We start from the raw sequence: 18,882 nt of genomic DNA on the forward strand, positions 1-18,882 counted from the left end.
CCATTTGCTTCTCCACCCCGACCCCCTCCTTCCTCTGTGTCTCTCTCTTCTCCTCCCGCAGCCAAGGCTCCATTGGAGCAAAGATGGCCCGGGCGCTGGGGATGGCTCCTTGGCCTCTGCCCCAGGCGCTCAAGTGGCGGCAGAGCGATGCCCCGGAGGGGCAGAGCATCGCCCCCTGGTGGGCAGAGCCTCGCCCCTGGTGGGCGTGCCGGGTGGATCCCGGTCGGGCGCATGCGGGAGTCTGTCTGACTGTCTCTCCCCGTTTCCAGCTTCAGAAAAGTACAAAAAAAAAAAAAAATCACATGATCATATCAATAGATGCAGAAAAAGCATTTGACAAATTCCAGCACCCGTTTATGAAAAAAACACTCAGCAAAGTGGAGACAGAAAATACCTCCATATTATTAAGGCCACAATGACAAAGCCATAGCTAACATGCTCAATGAGAGCTAAAACCTTTATCTCCAGATCAGGAACAAGATAAGGATGTCCACTTCCAACACTTCTATTCAACATGTGGAGAATGTGCTAAAATAGGGAGCACAGTCCTTTTTTCACTCACCATAACTTTAATTGTATGGAGGGGCCGTAATCAGAAGACAGAAAAGCCTTTTTGAATCACTCCCCGATATGTTTTCGGGGGGGGGGGTACCTTGGATTTAAATTTTGATTTGAAATTCTGTATGTCAGATCATTGTAGCTGAAAGCCTTTCTCTGCCGTCTCATCTAGACGGTGCTCCTCTCCCTGTGTCTCTCGTCTGTCCTGTATATCACACACCACCAAATACTGCAGCCAAGCTCGACTGTCCCCTATCTGGAGTCATGACCAGTAAAAGACACACACAACTCTGACTCCACAGCTGACACAACAAAGCCACCGTCAACGAGCGTTTAGGCACCACACTGTCTCACAAGTATTTTCAAAACCACCCTCCACACTGACATCCATTCTTCTGCATTTTGAAAATGATTTTTTTACAAGACACCTCATGTTCCCTATGTAAGTGCCCCATGAATCAGTGCCTATTATTATTCAGGTGACCTAATTTTTTAAATCACTTCTTATAATTCAGTAATGATTTCCTGGAGTTGTACTCCCCAGCACAGCTCTTCCATCCTTGGAGAGTAAGTACTGCTGCTTAAAGTAAAAGGAAGAACACCGTATGACTTGAACCTTTTATTTTAAATTTAATTTTGCCTTTCATTAAAATAAGGGGGGGAAATAAGTGTTCTCACTTTCAAACATGTCAGTCTGTTTGTGTGTTTCAGTCCTTTAGCTGAAAAGTGGGTGGCTCCACCTACAATCAAGGCCATCGTGCCTCTTCCCAGGAGCCTGGGCCAGCACGCAGTTCCTGAGACTACGCTCAAGCCCATAGGGAATGGCCAGCAAATTTCAAACACTCTTCTTTTTGTTTGAATAAAAATCAATTTACTTAATGGTAAAAATTCACTGGATATAGAAGATGTCCCTAATCTCTCCTCACACTTTAGAATTTGGAAAAACATATATATAAGAAAGGCCTTATTCTTGCCTGACCAGGCGGTGGCACAGTGGATAGAGCACCAGACTGGGACGCAGAAGACCCAGGTTCTAAACCTCAAGGTCGCCAGCTTGAACATGGGCTCATCTGGCTTGAGCAAGGGGTCACTCGCTCTGCTGGAGCCCCCCTTCTCCCCCCCATCAAGGCACATATGAGAAAGCAATCAACGAACTAAGGTGTCGCAACGAAGAATTGATGCTTCTCATCTCTCTCCCTTCCTGTCTGTCCCTATCTGTTCCTCTGTCTCTCTGTCAAAAAAAAAAAAAAAAAAAAAAGAAGCTATTATATATCGGAGTTTCACTTTCCTTCTGTAAAATGGGTAAAATATTACCTGCTCCACCCACTTTCTGCATGAAGATTAGTGATGAGGCAATGAAGCCTACTGGCTCTGGAATCAGAGTCATGTGTTTGTATGTCCAGTCACTCCACTTTTTAGCTGTGAGACTGATTGATAGCTGTCGGTAGTTAGATATTAACAAAGGAACAGAGCAAAGAGAATCAGACAATAAGAAGCCTAATTTACTAGGAAGCTGAATCAGACAATAAGCCTGATTAAGTCTGGAAGTTAGAGCTTCAGAGACCCGGAGGACTTGAGCATTGCTCCACCAAGGAGATCACCATCCTTCCCTCCCCCCACACAGGCAGGAAGGGTCTCCCCAGCAAAGAGCCCGCTCTCCCTACTTAGGGGGAGGAAGGGGAAGGTCCCTCTGCTGGGCACGTGAGCAGTAAAAACCAGATGATGCAGAACTTTTGGATACACCCCGGAGAAGTCAAGATGGCGCAGGGGAGGTGCCTGCATTCTGAGGCAAGCGCAGAAGACCGAATATGGTGACCACAGAGGCGGAGCCCAGTCTGGGGAAAGGATTGGACTGGATAAGGAACACAGAACCCAGCAGACCTAGGAAACGGGCCGGTCTGAAAGAGTGCCTGGTGCTTCCCAGGCCCAAGATAATATAATCAGAGCACCGCCAAGGGCCCCAGCACCCACTTGGGGTCCAGCAGCACGTGGACCCCAGGTGCACACCTGGGCACAGAGCCACAGGCAGCCAGATGGAAACAGAGGCAGAACTGGCCTAAGCTTTGACACGCCTGACCCAGTGGCTCAGACCCCGTGCGCCCTGGCCACTGCTCTGGGCCGGGGAAGACGAGGCTGGACTTTGTCCACAGCCGGACAGATGGAGGGGACACGCTGGGAAGCCGGGCAGTCCTTCAATTTTGCTTCTACTGTAGATCTCACCACGAAACCTCAACCTCCCGCACCCGGGTCTCCCGAAACGTTCCTCTCACACTATTTCCAGCAGCAACACAACCAAGTAAGTATTAGGCCTCTCTGAGTTTCCACAGCCCCCCCCCCCCCAGAGCTGTCTGAGGGGACAGGCAGGACAAGGGCTGGGCACGGCACCAGCCACCGTGGGGGCCTCCGTAGTGGCTGCGACCCTGGGCTGGGACAGCTGCTGTGGAAGGGCGGTTCACCGCACAGGGCACCTGGCCCCGAGGTCACCACCACACCACACAGAGGAGAGCAGGGCCCGGCCCTCCTCCTGCAGGGGGACGTCACAGGGACGCGCAGGGCAGTCACCTCGGGGGCGTGGTAGGAGATGCACTGGAAGATCCAGTCCATGGCCGGGGAGTACAGGGGGAGGTAGGACGAGAGCTCCACGCCCTGGATCACCAGGTGGTTCTGGACTGTGTCCCCATGGATCTGCGGAACAAAAACCACTCAGACAAGGAGGGAAAGTCACATTACAAACGAAGGGCGTGTAACTTAGACTGTGCCTACTGGTAAGCGTTTGGGTGGCCCTGACAGAAATAGCCTGGTTTCTGAGGTTTTTTAAACTAGAACAAGCCGAGTTTTTCATGTCAGCTGAGCTGTTCTGGGAATGTGCCCTGTGAAAAGAAGTAACCGAATAAAAATGGAGCCAGCAGATGTTAAAAGGAAAGTCTGATCAACTAGAGGTGTTTTCTGTCAACAAATCCGTATTAATTCTCTCTGCCTGATCAGCACACTCCGGACATTTTGTCTGTAACAGATGCTCGTGCAATTTTCTAGGGTTTCCACATTTAAAGAACTTTAAGGCAACCTCAACTTGGAAAAGCAATTCAGTTTTGAGAATGTGTGATCGATCATGAAACTGTTTTATCAATTAGCTGTTCTGACAGTGTTCTCCTACCTGTTTGAAGGTAAGGAGGAAGTCAAAAAAGTTCTTATTCAGGCTTTCTTTCAGATGTGGAGCCACCTCCATCCCCACCTGCAGCGAAAGAGACTGAAATTACCGTGGTGACAGAAAAACAGGTTGCAAGTCATCTACAGTATGATGCCACTTTCTAAATTAAAAATATACACAGATAGGTCCAGGAATAGAGAAATCTAGAAAGTTTGTTTTTATTCTTTTCTGTTTAAGTATTTTCTTATTCAATAAGCGTGTATTGTTTTCATAAAAAAAACACCAGAAACTACTTTTAATAAAAAAGGGGCAACATTTGCAGTAATCATCTTTGCAGTTTCCCACAGGTAATGAAGGCACTATGACCACAAGAACAAGTCAATACTTCACTGGGAAGGAATGTACTCTCAAGGTTGTGCACGAGATTTTCTCTTCCTCTCTGAAAAATGATGACCACACATGTGGCTGTACCTTAAATTCCAAGGGCAGCTCTATGGCTACCGGGAATGTTTCCAAGGACAAGACACAGAGTAAAAAACAGACAAAAAAATACAGCCTAACAAGATGTGTCAGCCTCGGTTCAACTGTTCTGATTCTACCATCTTTCCTTCCACTTAATTTAGAAAGGAAATAATTATCTGCCAGGGGACAGACAGTGGGGACGGGCTGAAAGTGCCACCATGCCTTAGAAGAGGAGTGAATCCAACTCCCCTCTGCTCCCCTCACGCCCGCCCACCTACGGCTTCTCTGCTTTGCTCCCTCGTTCCCATGGAGCCACAGTAGCAGCTTGGAAACCTGCTTCAGTCTGAAGATTTCCACCCAGAGGAACAAGGCTCCTTGCTCAGGACTTCCATCCGCTGTTTGTCTGCCTACCATTCTTCTCACTGTTTTCTGTCTGTACGGAATCAAACTTTCCTCTCAGATCAAATGTTTGTGGCAAAGCTGGACCCAGCCCACCGTGAGCTCCAGGAATGGACACATGACCCAGGTTGGGCCTGTGAGCAAATTCCATCCATGGCCACAGTGACTGGCCTGTAAATGGACAAGTGACCCCAGATAGTCACTGCAAATCAGCCAGGAGACTCCGACTGGAGCTACTGGGGAAAACACTCTCACGTGGGCCGCCATATGGAAAGAGCAAGCCTCAGGATGAAGTCCACCCAGAGGAGAGCAGAGCTGAGTGGAGAGGGTGCTCTAAGGCCCTGGAGCTAGCCATGCATCCGCTACCCGAGACTCCTCAAAGCCAAATCCCCCTTTTGTCTAAAGCAGCATGACTTGTATAAAGTAGTAAGAATTCTTACTAATGCACTGACTGTCTCTTAATCTTTTTGTCAAAAATCTTTAGCAAAGCTGCAGCTGTCATTCAAAGGCACTTTATATGCAACGGGCATTATTTTCCCTAATTCGCATACCTGAGTTCAAACTTCAAAGCTGAACGGGTTTGCAAAGAATGAGTATTTCTCTCCTTTGTGATTTCTCTTTAAAAAGATACGCGATAATTCTAAGTCATTATTGCTGTATCAAGATAAGTTCAAAGCCCTTGTTACATTCCACAAGAGAATGGGCAGCGATGTGCAAATATGCAGATGATGATGGTACCCTGGCATCTCCCCCAGTGTCCAGAAGCGTTCTGTGCAGCCAGCCCACAAACACTGCTCCCAGAGGAATATGGAAGCTTCAATATATTCCTAAGCTGTAGCTGCAGGAAACACTCCCAATTTTCCTCTACAAAAATCCACCTCAAGTTTCAAGGAGATGGCAATGCATACACTTCGGCCTGTTACAAAGGGGGAGCAGGGTGCCCCGAAACAGAAGGCTTTTTCTTTCATTCTCAGTATCAAGAAGCAGACCTATGAAAGTGCTTCTCATAAGGATGTCTAGTGTCTACTCTGAAGGCAATGACTGATTTCTTTTTTTTCTGAAGCTGGAAACAGGGAGACAGTCCCGCATGTGCCCGACAGGGATCCACCCGGCATGCCCACCAGGGGGCGACGCTCTGCCCATCTGGGGCGTCGCTCTGTTGCGACCAGAGCCACTCTAGTGCCTGAGGCAGAGGCCACAGAGCCATCCTCAGCGCCCGGGCCAACTTTGCTCCAATGGAGCCTCAGCTGCAGGATGGGAAGAGAGAGACAGAGAGGAAGGAGAGGGGGAGGGGTGGAGAAGCAGATGGGCGCTTCTCCTGTGTGCCCTGGCCGGGAATCAAACCCGAGACTCCTGCTCTCCAGGCCGACGCTCTACCACTGAGCCAACCGGCCAGGGCCAATGACTGATTTCTTTATGATACTTGAGACGACCAACATGATACATGTCAGAAGAAAGAAGTTAAACAAAAGCTACTGTTTCTCACCTCCTGAGTTAAAAATGTAACTAATCGTTAGCAGGGGTTGGGGGAGTGCAGGTAGCTCTGCCCTCAGGAAGTTCTGACCCTACAAAATGGGAAGTAAGTCCTTTTTAAAGGTGAGGGATGCTGAGGGGACAGGCAAGGAGGGGTCCCAGTAAATACTGATGGAGGCAGAGCTGCCACATGAGAAGAAGAAAAATAACTGTTTATGGTCTCCATGGGTTGCATCTTTCATAAATGAAAAAAGAATTTTTTTAAGCTGAAGCTTCATGGTGCATTAAAGGAGAAAAAGGCTGTGTGATTTAGCATCTGGACCACCTTGTCCATTTAGAACAGTGCCGAATACGGGCCTGCAGCCCTTCTCGGCCAGGCTGTCTATACCCTGACACTTGTCAGCACAGGGAACACCTCTCCCTGCCAAACAGCCCTCACCACCTTGAACTCTGAGCCAGCTCGAGTCTGAGGACAGAAAAACTAACATAGCAATCTAATTCAGTGCAATGGGAAAGTACGCGTCAAGGTCATGAAAAGCAACCCAAAAGCTGAGGCGGTGGGAGGCTTCTTCCCAGCATGAACAGAGAAACAATTAATTCTGAACGCCAGCTCATTTGCAAGAAGATGACCTTAAATGTCTCCTAATTAGTTACAGAAGTGAGTTTAAATTTAATTTTTAAGAGAAACCCTCCAGCTCTGCTCTCTGTGGAAGAGCAGTGCTCTAAAATGAGCAGCTAATAAAGTCCTCCTCTCGGTGACTCGGGAGGGCGTGGAGAGTCGATGTGGACCCTCAGGGAGACGGGACGTTGCCACCGGTGCAGGTGCAGGAGCCGTGCAGCCTACCCGGCACAGATAGGCCCTGGCGTACACGGACACCAGCGGGTCTCCGATCCCTCGGATCATGCACGTCAGGCGGGGCAGACACTCCGAGATCCCCCTGTTAGAAAGAAGAGAGGGCAAGGTCACAACCCTGCAAGAGCTCCACTGGCTTTCATTTAAAATAAAGACAAAATCAAACTTCCTAAGTTTTGGGGTGGGAGGGACAGAATCACGTTTCAGGAACAAACCAAGGTCAAAGTTGCAACAGTTAACAGTTTTTCTCTTTTTCACAATTCACTAATTGAACGGTGTCCTTCGTCTTTGCCATTTGCCAGTGCTACAGTGTAACCTTCACTTTTTCCTGATGAGATCACATTTATTTTACTAAGTTAGTAGTTTTTGACCCCCAGTTATTTTCTGTGAATGGGCACCCATGGATCTTCTCAATATTCTGATATCTACAGGGGTGAGCAAAGGAGGTTTACAGTTGAGATACTAATAAATAAAAACACAAGAATAAACTGTTTTGTGCCCTCACACTGTAAAGCTGCTTTTGCCCACCGCTGTGTGTTCCTTTGGCACTGACGTACTGTCCTGTGCCCTGCCCTTCCCAGCGCACAGCACCCACTCCCCCGGCTGGCATCAGCACCCCCATAAATGAGAGCTGAGCTGTACTGATTTCTCCTGGGATGTGGGACGGACCCTCTGCCTGGGACATTCTTTTCCCCACCTGTTAAGGCAAAATAACTATTCTTTTCTGCACCCCTGTGTCTCCCCAAACCACCCTAGGTCCCAATCAAACAGGTTGAGCACACTGGATCCTAAACCCAGTCAAACCACTCTATGACGCACCCTGAGTCAGCCGTGGCACTGAGGAATGTTATCTACATGCTGCCCAATAGGACTCGGGTCTCCTGGCTCTGCAGAAAGGTCTGGTTTCTCCAGGCTTTGCAAACTACTCTCAAAGCAGTATCTGTGGTGACTCAGAGTAGCCTGGGACTCGAGAGCAAAGGCTCTGGCTTCTGACACTGTCACCTTCATCACCACCTTGGACAGCAGCATACTGAGTGCAGGCCACTACCTGCCAGGCGCTGCTCTTAGTGTGGTGTCTGCAGCTCAACGGACCTCACAGACATCTTCTCAGGATCTCATTCAGAGGACGAGGCTGAGGGTCAGAGACACTAAACAACGTGCTCAAGACCACACGGATAATAACAGCAGATCCAGAGTCCAAGTCCAGCTGTTCTCCTATGAGCTACTTAACTAACCACTCCAAGCTTTAGTTTATTTAACAGTAAAATGAGGATTGAAATGGTATCTCTATTCATTAAGTTTTCATTTGGATTAAATAAGAAAAAAATCATGGAAGATCTGCTATACACTAAGTACCCAAATAATAACAGCTAGCACACTGCCACCAGTGTACATGCGGGAGAGCTGGTTTTTGGAAATGTTATGGTTTAGACATTCAAGAAGAACTTACGTTTTGGAAAGGAACTTGTTACACTTCAGGATGGAAGCTTCTACATAACTACAAAAACATTCCGTTAAGAAAGACTTTTGCAATTATTTTTTTTATTAAAGATTTGTCTGCGAGCCATAGGTTCCCGACCCCTGGTCTAGAAGAACACATGTTGTTAATAGGAGAGAAATCGCTCCCAAGGGGGACAAAAATTTGTTCTGAGGGGTAAAAACAGTATCTTACTCTTTTCATGCATAAAGCATAGATAGATGTTAAAAAAAAGAAAGAAAGAAAGACATTTGCACTCTGACCAGTTGGCTCAGTGGACAGAGCGGCAGCCGGCGTGCAGACGTCCCAGGTTTGATCCCCAGTCAGCCCTGGAGATCTCCTCCCACACAGGAGAAAGAACCAATCTGCTTCCTTTCCCCCTCTCCCTCCCCCTTCTCTCTCTCTTCCAATCTCACAGCCAATGGCTCAACTGGTTCAAGCATCAGCCCCAGGTGCTAAGAATAGCTTGGATGATTCAAGCATTGGCCCCAGATGGGGGTTACCAGGTGGATCCCAGTCAGGGCACATGTGATAGTCTGTCTATCTCCACTCCTCTCACTTAAAAAAAAAAAAAAAGAATGGAAGGAAGAAAGAAAGAAAAGAAAAAGACATGTGCCAGATGGCCTGTTTCCTACGAGGAAAGACTAAACCTTCTGATACCTACCGCCCACGTTTGTATCTGTCAGTAGTAAAATTTTCTAACCGCCTACCAGTTCCACAGTAATAGTGATTTATAAAGTAAGAAAGTAACTTTACTTTATAAAATTTATAAAGCAGAGTTACAGCAAGTTAAAGCATATAATAATAATTACTTACCAAGTACTTTATGTCAGATTTTCGCTAAGTTTGGCAGAATAAATCTTTATAAAACAACTGACTATAGTGAAATCTATCTTTTTATTTATACTTTGGTTGCTCCACTACCGCCCACCATGAAAGCTGGCGCGCCCACTAGTGGGCAGGAGGGACCAGGTTGACCACCACTGGACTAAACTATTCACAAACAGAAGTAGGTATGTCTTCAGAAGAGAGAGCCACAAGGGCTCTCAACAATCCACAGAATTAAGTTAGCTAGTGGTCTGCGGTTTCTATTTTTGGATTCCAAGATTCTATACCTATTTAAAATAAAAATTAGAAAATGTTATATGCTGAAACTCCAACTGGGTTTGAGCATCCAATCAAGACTTTATGAGGAAAACGGAACTTCCAATAACTAAGATTCAATCTGTGTGTAAGTGAACTCTCTCTTCTTCAATACTGGCATTTGCACAGAGAAGCTTGACCCTGTTCCCTTCAACTTCCTGGAACCAGAGAAAATACACAGAGGTGAAGCATTTAAATGGAATGAATTAATGTGGGAATGTTCTTCATTGGGAACAAAACCTGGTACATGGCACTGTATTCAAAGTAAAAACAAATACAAAACCCCAAAAAACTTAGAAGAAGCTAAGAGTCCAAGGGCTTTTCCAGAACGTGGCTGACCCTGTATTTGCAAGTGGGCAACCGTGAGGGGACAAAGGTTTCAACAGCAATTTCAAGGCCTCCTGTCATGCCTTCTATTCACAGCGTAACTCCACCTCTTTAAAATCATCAGACAAGATAAAGGATACAATCTTGGAATGAGTTCCCTGATGGAAGCAATCTTGAAAAACCAATTTAAGCATGTTTCTTTGGCGGTGTCATTTACATTCTCTGGAGATAAGTGATCTGTAATACAAAAAGAATATCCATTAGCCTTCCTAATTCTCAGGATCTGTTACAGCTTCTATGATCCTGGGACAGAAAAATGCTACAGGGGAACAGAAGAAGGGGTGGGGCGCATGGTTCTCCAGTCCCCTTCCTTCCACCTGTTGTCACCAGGAAGCAGTTGGTGACAAAGAGAGCTACACACAGGGGCTAAGTGCCAGGTGCTACTCAGAGTGCTTTGTCAGCTCACTTAACCCCACAAGAACTCTCCGAGGTCTGTCCTCTTTATCATCTCCCATACCTCATTATCATCTTCTCCGAGGTGACAGAAAAATTCTGCAACTTGTCAAAGGCATAGAGCAAGCAAATTTAAGAGCTGGGATTTTACTCAGGCAGTCTGGCTCCACAGCCACTGCTCCAATGTAACTCCTGGTATTACCCACCAGGAACTGTGGCAACACTGCTGAGAATTTCACAGGCCTCAGGAGCCTGCGACTGTCACATGAAATGCGACTGTCACCTCTGCTCTAAATCGCACCCGGGCCAGACGTGAAGGTAAACCAAGATGCTCAGGTGAGAAAGCTGCTGAGGGTTAGGGTTTGGGTTAGGCTGTGAGCTCAATACTACCTCTCACACCTCGTGCCAGTTCCTCCCATTATCTGTTCTCTTCCTTTTTAATTAATAGAACTCTCGCTTTTCTGCTAAGCAAAAGGCTATCCTAGCAAGCAGGTGTGGCCATGTGACCAAGGTCTGGTCCCAGAACATCAACAGAGCACAACTTCTAGGAATTAGCTTTATAAGAAGGGACTAGGCCAGGCATGGCCAACGTACGGCCCGCGTAATGAGTTTATGCGGCCCGCCAATTAAATTTTTAATATTCTCCGCTATTTTAAAATCTCAACTACTCAGAAGAGGAAGCGTCTTTGATTATTGGAAATCGAGATATTTAAGAAGATAGTGATACGCGGAAAAGAATTCTGCGTGTGACTAATCTAGGGTTAACTTCCAATAATTGGTTGAATGGATTCACAATACTTATTTATTTTTTTAAAAAATTCCATTATAAAGATTTACAACTTTTGTACTCGTCTATAATCGATATGAACTCTTTGACGTTTAGCGGCGATGTGAAACCCACATTCAGTTAGGCGGAGTTTGCCAGTGCGCACCCAAGGTCAAACAATTCGTTATTTTTGTGGTCAAGTGTGCTGAACCAAGTGGCACTGTAGCATAGACAACAGCTGCAGTTGATAACTGAAAATGTGTCCAGGCTGTTTGTAAAACAAAATAATTGTTTCATTTGCGATATAACCCCTTCAAACTCATTCTATTAATTAAATATTGTTTTGATTGATTGCAATAGTTTGGATATTTATGCAGTATGTAATTATATTTTTATTAAAATATATTCTTATTAAAATAATATTGTATATTAAAATTTTTTTCACTCACGTTTATTCATAAACAAGTTACATAATAAAATTTTGTTTACTTAAACGAATCATTTTGATATTTAACATTTTTTAATTTTAATATTTTGTCCGGCCTGTGAAAAGTTTTCTTTCTAATCTGGCCCAGGGGCAAAAACTATTGGCGTGCCTGGACTAGGCCCTGGCTGGTTGGCTCAGCGGTAGAGTGTCGGCCCGGGGTGTGGAAGTCCCGGGTTCGAATTCCGGTCAGGGCACCCAGGAGAAGCGCCCATCTGCTTCTCCACCCCTCCCCTCTCCTGTCTCTCTGTCTCTCTCTTCCCCTCCTGCAGCCAAGGCTCCACTGGAGCAAAGTTGGCCCAGGTACTGAGGACGGCTCCATGGCCTCCACCTCAGGTGCTAGAATGGCTCCAGTTACAATGGAGCAACGCCCCAGATGGGCTGAGCATCACCCCCTAGTGGGCATGCTGGGTGGATCCTGGTGAGGCACATGCAGGAGTCTGCCTGTCTGCTGCCCCTACCACCCCTTTTCACTTCGGGGCCGGGGGTGAAAGAAGGGACTAGACCTTCTTCACTCCTTCTTCCCTCCTGCTGGCTCGAACGCTGGTGCGATGGCTGGAACTCCATAACCATCTTGAACCAGGAGAGCAACAAGAGAGAAGTCAGGACCCCTGGCACCATGGGCTAGCTGCCCCACCAGCCCTGACTTTGTTGTTATTTTAAGCTTTTGGGCACTGGAACCAAGCCTAATGTTGACATACATCTTAATAAGAAATAGAAGAAAGTACAGAAAACTGGGGGGAAAAGTACCAACAACAAGAACAACTCATTGACACCACGGCGGTTTTGTTGCTCTCTGGCAGGGAAATGACTCCTCCTAAGTGACTTCTGTACAGATTAGGGCCCGGTCTCCCCACTGGATGTGCTTCACACCATTAGGATTCGATCAAAAAAGAAGAAGGTAATTACTTTAGAATATTGCAAATGAATGCTGGCTTCTTGGTTTTCATCTTGTGCAGTGAGTCAGTTCCTGCCCCAAATTCTGCTTGCTGTTAAAATTAAAGTAACCAAAATTCCTAGGGAATCAGCAAAAAGATAAACCTCTAGGTGCTTTACTAGCAGAGAACAGTCACTGACACAACTGCTGACATTTTAGAACAGCAATTTTAAGTATTAACCTATTTTTGGATATTCTCACATGCTTCATTCATTCCCAAATTATTTTCCATTTTCAAAGAGAAGGGAAATTACCATTATCCCTATCATGGCCTAAACCTGTGTACTAAATATTTTTCCAAGTTCCAAGAGACCCAGACAAGAAAATACAGGGATTATTCCGAAATTCATTTGTCAGTGTTGCCTTGTAACAACTGGAGAGGTGGGGTTAACTTCCTTTCATAGAACTGAATCATGTGACTTGAAACCCCACTCATGAGAACGAAGGTTCAGCCAAGGGTGTACATATTGATGACAAGCAAGGTAATAGTTTGCATTACCAGCTCAAGAAAAAATTTAGGAAAAGTTTTATGTTACGCAAGACTTTAAAATATTAGAGCAAATTAAATATTACAGCCCTTTACTTTTATTGCTCAAGGCAAATGTTTTAAGAACCAACTAAAGGCAGCGCCCTAAGCTCTGGAGAGGCAACAGCACGTAGACAGACCCTGTCCTCATGCAGCTTCGGTTCCAGTGGGGAAGAATAAGCAAGCAAACAAAGAAGAGACACCCAATGGGAATCAACATGACGAAAGACATAAAACTAGGTATTAGGTTAGGGAGACCTGAATTAGGGGTTGGGACGTCATTAGATAGAGTGGTCAAAGAAGGCTCACGCAGAAGTGGCATTTCAACCGAGCTCCGGATGATAAAAAGGAGGCAGCCATGCTTAGATGTGGAGGAACTGCATTTGCAGAAAGAACCACTACGTGCAAAGGCCCTGAGGTGACTACGACTTCTGACATGATCAAAGAACAGGAAAGGAAGCCAATGTGGCGAGGAAGAGGAGGGAAGCCGCATCCCAGGCTGGGTCACGCAGGGCTGCAGCCTTGGTGGGTGCAGAGTTCGAGTTTCTCCAAGTGCTGCGAAAGCCTCCTGAGGAGCTCTGAGTGGAGGGGTGACCTGACATGCTTTACACTGTGGCACTTGGGCTACTAGACGGCAAATAAATTCAGAATATGAAATTTAACTCAGAAGAGACTTCGATGTAACAGAGCAGAGATTTTTTTCCTTTGAGTTATTTTTCTTACAGTGCTTCTTTTTCTAACCCTGACCTTCTGTGGCTATTTCAGGAGGAGGGAGGAGACCAATGGGTCTAGTTCTCTGTCACTTGCCAAGTTTCTAAAGTAGCAGTAAAAGGTCTTTCACATCATAGTGTTGATGGGAATGCAACATCACCTTAGCAGGTGCCTGGAAGGCCGGGTCAGCTAAGGGCCCTGCTTACCCAGATGCCGCCCACATCAGCCGCGGGAAAAACTGAAGATGGGCATGCCCACAGCTGATGACAAGGGCCACACCCAATAAACCTAAATTATTTTTCCCCAGATGAAAATAAAACTTTATCACAGAATAGGCAGTCTCTTCACATATATGCTAGATTAACAGACATTCCTTTCCAGGAACCCACAGGGCATAAGAGCAGGGCCGTAATTGAAGCTCCTGAAGGTTAGGGCTCAGGAGGAGGCTCCCCAGTCAGAACTCGACTCACACAGGAAAAACAAGCACACATACCCCTAGGTTTCTCTCTACACTTCATTTCTTTAGGCAGAATTCTGCATAGATTCCCAAAGTTCTCTTCGTAAGCACTGTTAAGGGTCGTATCCCAGAGATCACTAACATGTGCGAGAAAGATCTGCCCTTTCCCTGCCAAGTTCTTGGAACCAGAGAATACACACAGATGAAGATTTTAATTGAGAAGGAAAAAAAATGAATTTATTGTCAAGAAAATAAAAGCCTAAGCTGCACTGCTTCAGGTAAAAACAAACACACACAGGTCTTTCAGGAAGGAAGAGTTTTAGTGGTAAAAACGCTAATTAGTAACTTTAGACAAGGACTAGAAGTGAACATGAAAATTCTCGTGTATCTTGAACATTTATAATGTAGGTAGGGAGTAAGTTATTAGTAGATTTTCCTTACTTGGCTCTAAAATGTTGTTCGTATAGTTATAAAAATTGGGAGGAAAGAAAATTATTACACTAGGTGCAAACTCAAAGTCCTCTGGGGCCAAGCAGGTAATAACACGTATATATTCAGTACAACAAGAGGAAGTCCTGTTACTGCAGGCAGTCAGGGGCCCAGCAGGTAATAACACGTATATATTCGGTACAACAAGAGGAAGTCCTGTTACTGCGGGCAGTCAGGGGCCCAGCAGGTAATAACACGTATATATTCAGTACAAGAGGAAGTCCTGTTACTGCGGGCAGTCAGGGGCCGAGCAGGTAATAACACGTATATATTCGGTACAACAAGAGGAAGTCCTGTTACTGCAGGCAGTCAGGGGGCGCCAGGGAGTCTCCCCTACTGACCAAGACGGCGCAGGGGAGTTCTTACACCAAGCGCACCAAAAGCTACAAAGATGGACAGGACCTGAGCATGCCAAAAGCTAGCAAGACAACTGGACAGAGAAAGATCCTCCCCTCACTAACCCTACAGGAACCGCGGGCTGGAGGAGAAAGGGGAGTTGATCTTGGAGTCGGAAGTCCCCCAGACTCTAGGTCACAGCACCTGCCTCACAATCTTGACTTCTGCTGTGGCAGCAGCTGACCCTGAGCTTGAGTCTGCAGTGACAGCAGCGGATCAAGAAAACATTTCAAAACCACTGTTGTAGCCGGGAAAACTTCTATTTGCGTTTAATTTCGCCTGCAGGCTTGGAGTCTACCGCTGCTGGTACCGTGCGTGGAGGACAAGTCGGCAAGGTAAAACAGAAGCTCCTGGATTCCCCAAATCTTTGAGCTGACGGTGAAGGCCTTTCCACTCAGGTGGCCCCTGCCTACCTTCCCCGGCTCACAGCCTCCTGATCCTGAGACTCCTCGGACGCGGGAGACACTGTCAGAACCTCACGGGTGTGCTGTGGCGGGAGAATCTAGACCAGGGGTCCCCAAACTACGGCCAGCGGGCCACATGCGGCCCCCTGAGGCCATTTATCCGGCCCCCGCCGCACTTCCGGAAGGGGCACCTCTTTCACTGGTGGTCAGTGAGAGAGCACAGGATGCATCCTGTGTGCTGTATGTGGTGGCGCCACAAAGCGCAGCGATGCGGGACGCACGCATCAGGGCTCCGGAAGCGCGTCATATCACTTGTTACAGCTAGCATTGACAAATATGGAACCAGACACTGACCATCTCATTAGCCAAAAGCAGGCCCATAGTTCCCATTGAAATACTGGTCAGTTTGTTGATTTAAAACCTGTTCCTCAGAGAACCCAGAAATAAACCCACAGTTCTATGGACAACTGATATTTGACAAAGGAGGCAAGGAAATACAATGGAGTAAAGACAGCCTCTTTAACAAATGGTGTTGGGAAAATTGGACAGCTACCTGCAAAAAAATGAAACTAGATCACCAGCTTACACCACTCACAAAAATAAACTCAAAATGGATAAAAGACTTAAATGTAGGCCGTGAAACCATAAGCATCTTAGAAGAAAACATAGGCAGTAAGCTCTCTGACATCTCTTGGAGCAATATATTTGCCGATTTATCTCCATGGGGAAGTGAAATAAAAGACAGGATAAACAAATGGGACTATATCAAACTAAAAAGCTTTTGCACAGCTAAAGACAACAAGAGCAGAATAAAAAGACAAACTACACAATGGGAGAACATATTTGACAATACGTCTGATAAGGAGTTAATAACCAAAATTTATAAAGAACTCATAAATCTCAACACCAGGAAGACAAACAATCCAATCCAAAAATGGACAAAAGAGATGAATAGACACTTCTCCAAAGAGGACATACAGATGGCCAATAGGCATATGAAAAAATGCTCAACATCACTAATCATTAGAGAAATGCAAATTAAAACCACAATGAGATATCACCTCACACCAGTCAGAATGGCGCTCATCAACAAAACAACACAGAATAAGTGCTGGCGAGGATGTGGAGAAAAGGGAACCCTCCTGCACTGCTGGTGGGAATGCAGACTGGTGCAGCCTCTGTGGAAAACAGTATGGAGATTCCTCAAAAAACTGAAAATCGAACTGCCTTTTGACTCAGCTATCCCACTTTTAGGAATATACCCCAAGGACACCATAGAACGGCTCGAAAAGGAGAAATGCACCCCCATGTTTATGGCAGCATTGTTCACAATAGCGAAGATCTGGAAACAGCCCAAGTGTCCGTCAGAGGACGAGTGGATTAAAAAGCTTTGGTATATATATACTATGGAATACTACTCAGCCATAAGAAATGATGACATCGGATCATTTACAATAACATGGATGGACCTTGACAACATTATACGGAGTGAAATAAGTAAATCAGAAAAAAAACTAAGAACTATATGAATCCATACATAGAAGGGACATAAAAATGAGACTCAGAGACATGAACAAGAATGTGATGGCAACAGGGGTGGGGGGTGGGAAGAAAAAAAAAATTTACCTGTTCTTTATTTTAAATATTGTATTTGTTCCTGTTTTGTTTTTTTTTTTACTTTAAAATAAGATATGTGCAGTGTGCTTAGGGATTTGTTCATAGTTTTTTTATAGTCCGGCCCTCCAACAGTCTGAGGGACAGTGAACTGGCCCCCTGTGTAAAAAGTTGGGGGACCCCTGATCTAGACAGTGCTATCGAAATACCCGAAATGTCTACTTCACTAACCCAACTCATTCAAAACACCATTTCAACATATAAGCAATTTTTTTTTAAAAAGTGAGTCTTTTATTTGTATTCAGTCCCTGAAATCCACTGTATTTTTTAATATTCAGAGCACATCTCAGTGTGGGCTGACCAGCTCTCAAGTGCTCAGGAGCCCCGTGACTGGTGGCTGCCGTATCAGACAGGGTGGGTCTAGCGGCTCAGGAGCCCCGTGACTGGTGGCTGCCGAATCAAACGGGGTGGGTCTAGCAGCTCAGCGAGGGGGCAGCCAGACCTCCCGACACCTTCACACTGGGTCTGCTCATCTCCACTCAGAGCTCTGCCGGCTCTGAAGGTCTGCAGGGTTCTGTCTCCTGAGAAACCAACTTACTAGACAGTTTTAAAAATACAGATAGATACATAGATGGGTGAAAGAATTGAATGAATGAAGAGGTCCGAGTGTGAGCTACTGCTGCTGACGCCAGAATTTGGTTAGAAGGAGGTCAAGTGAAGCGGAAGCAGCCCTGTTCTAACTTGTCTGAACAAGAACGCTTACTCACAGTAGTACCAGGAACTTGAAAAGAGGGATAAACGGAAGAGGAAGCTGCTGGTGTGAGTACCATGTTGCCAGACACATCATCACCACTTATATGACAAAATAAATTTATAATCTACTCCCATTGTAACCTCCTGAGAATTTTAAATTGCTTGGCAATAAATTTAATGCAAACATCACTTGCGCAAAGACTGAAGAGGCAAAACATTTGTTATTGATTTATTTGACATTATTCTTTAATGTGTATGTAAAGTTTTTTTAAGCAATTTGGTTCTTAGGAAAGACATGTAGGAAAAATATGAAAATGTCAAGCAGCAGAGGAATTTAGGTTGACGTGAAATTTCAGCTGAATATAAATGCAACACCTTTTCATTCTTCCATTCTAATAATCATGCCCAAATCCCTAGCCAGGTTGCTGGAAAACCATCTGATGCTATTAGAAGCTAGATGATAAAAAATCTATAAAGATATTTATTTTAACACTCCAAAAAAATAAAAACAACTTTATATCAGGTCTCAATAAATTCTGACCTCATATAAACCTAGTCCTGACTTCAGGGCAGAATAACAACCACATTACCTGGTAAGACACCATGGTCACCTGTGCACATGGAGAAGATGCGGTCATACACCAGGTTGCCTGGGGGGAAAAGACAGCGTCAGGTTCGCCGTAAGTAAACAGAACAAACCTTTGCTCATTGAGGACACACACATCGCACAAACTTTAATTTGTGGTAGTATGCTGCCCCCTAGGGGACAAGTTGTAAGCCACGTTTTTTAGGTTTTGTTTTTAATAAAAGAGGAGACTTTTACTTTCTGGGAGAGGCACCTAGCCAGTGGCCAGCAAACTCATTAGCCAACAGAGCCAGATATCAACAGTACAAGGATTGAAATTTCTTTTGAGAGCCAATTTTTTTAAACTTAAACTACATAGGTAGATACATTCCTTATCGAGGTAGCGCCCGCACGTGGTATCTCCAGGGCCAGAGAGCCGCGTGTGGCTCGGGAGCCGCGGTTGGCCGACCGCTGACCTAAGAGCACA

The 18,882-nt window shown here is 45.6% G+C and overlaps 1 protein-coding gene across 1 annotated transcript in view; it reads right to left on the reverse strand.

Moving 5' to 3' along the window:
- The window catches only part of VPS35L (VPS35 endosomal protein sorting factor like), a 98,929-nt gene that overhangs the window by 52,525 nt on the left and 27,522 nt on the right, over positions 1 to 18,882 (reverse strand). The window contains exons 9-14 of the mRNA XM_066275960.1: positions 18,421 to 18,480; positions 9,981 to 10,077; positions 8,344 to 8,391; positions 6,885 to 6,978; positions 3,713 to 3,790; positions 3,121 to 3,243 (exon numbers count right to left, since the gene is read on the reverse strand). Coding sequence (XP_066132057.1) covers positions 3,121 to 3,243; positions 3,713 to 3,790; positions 6,885 to 6,978; positions 8,344 to 8,391; positions 9,981 to 10,077; positions 18,421 to 18,480 — 500 coding nt within the window. The remainder of the gene's footprint in view (positions 1 to 3,120; positions 3,244 to 3,712; positions 3,791 to 6,884; positions 6,979 to 8,343; positions 8,392 to 9,980; positions 10,078 to 18,420; positions 18,481 to 18,882) is intronic.

The sequence above is a fragment of the Saccopteryx bilineata genome, chromosome 4 (assembly GCF_036850765.1).
Source record: "Saccopteryx bilineata isolate mSacBil1 chromosome 4, mSacBil1_pri_phased_curated, whole genome shotgun sequence".
Taxonomy (NCBI): Eukaryota; Metazoa; Chordata; class Mammalia; order Chiroptera; family Emballonuridae; genus Saccopteryx; species Saccopteryx bilineata.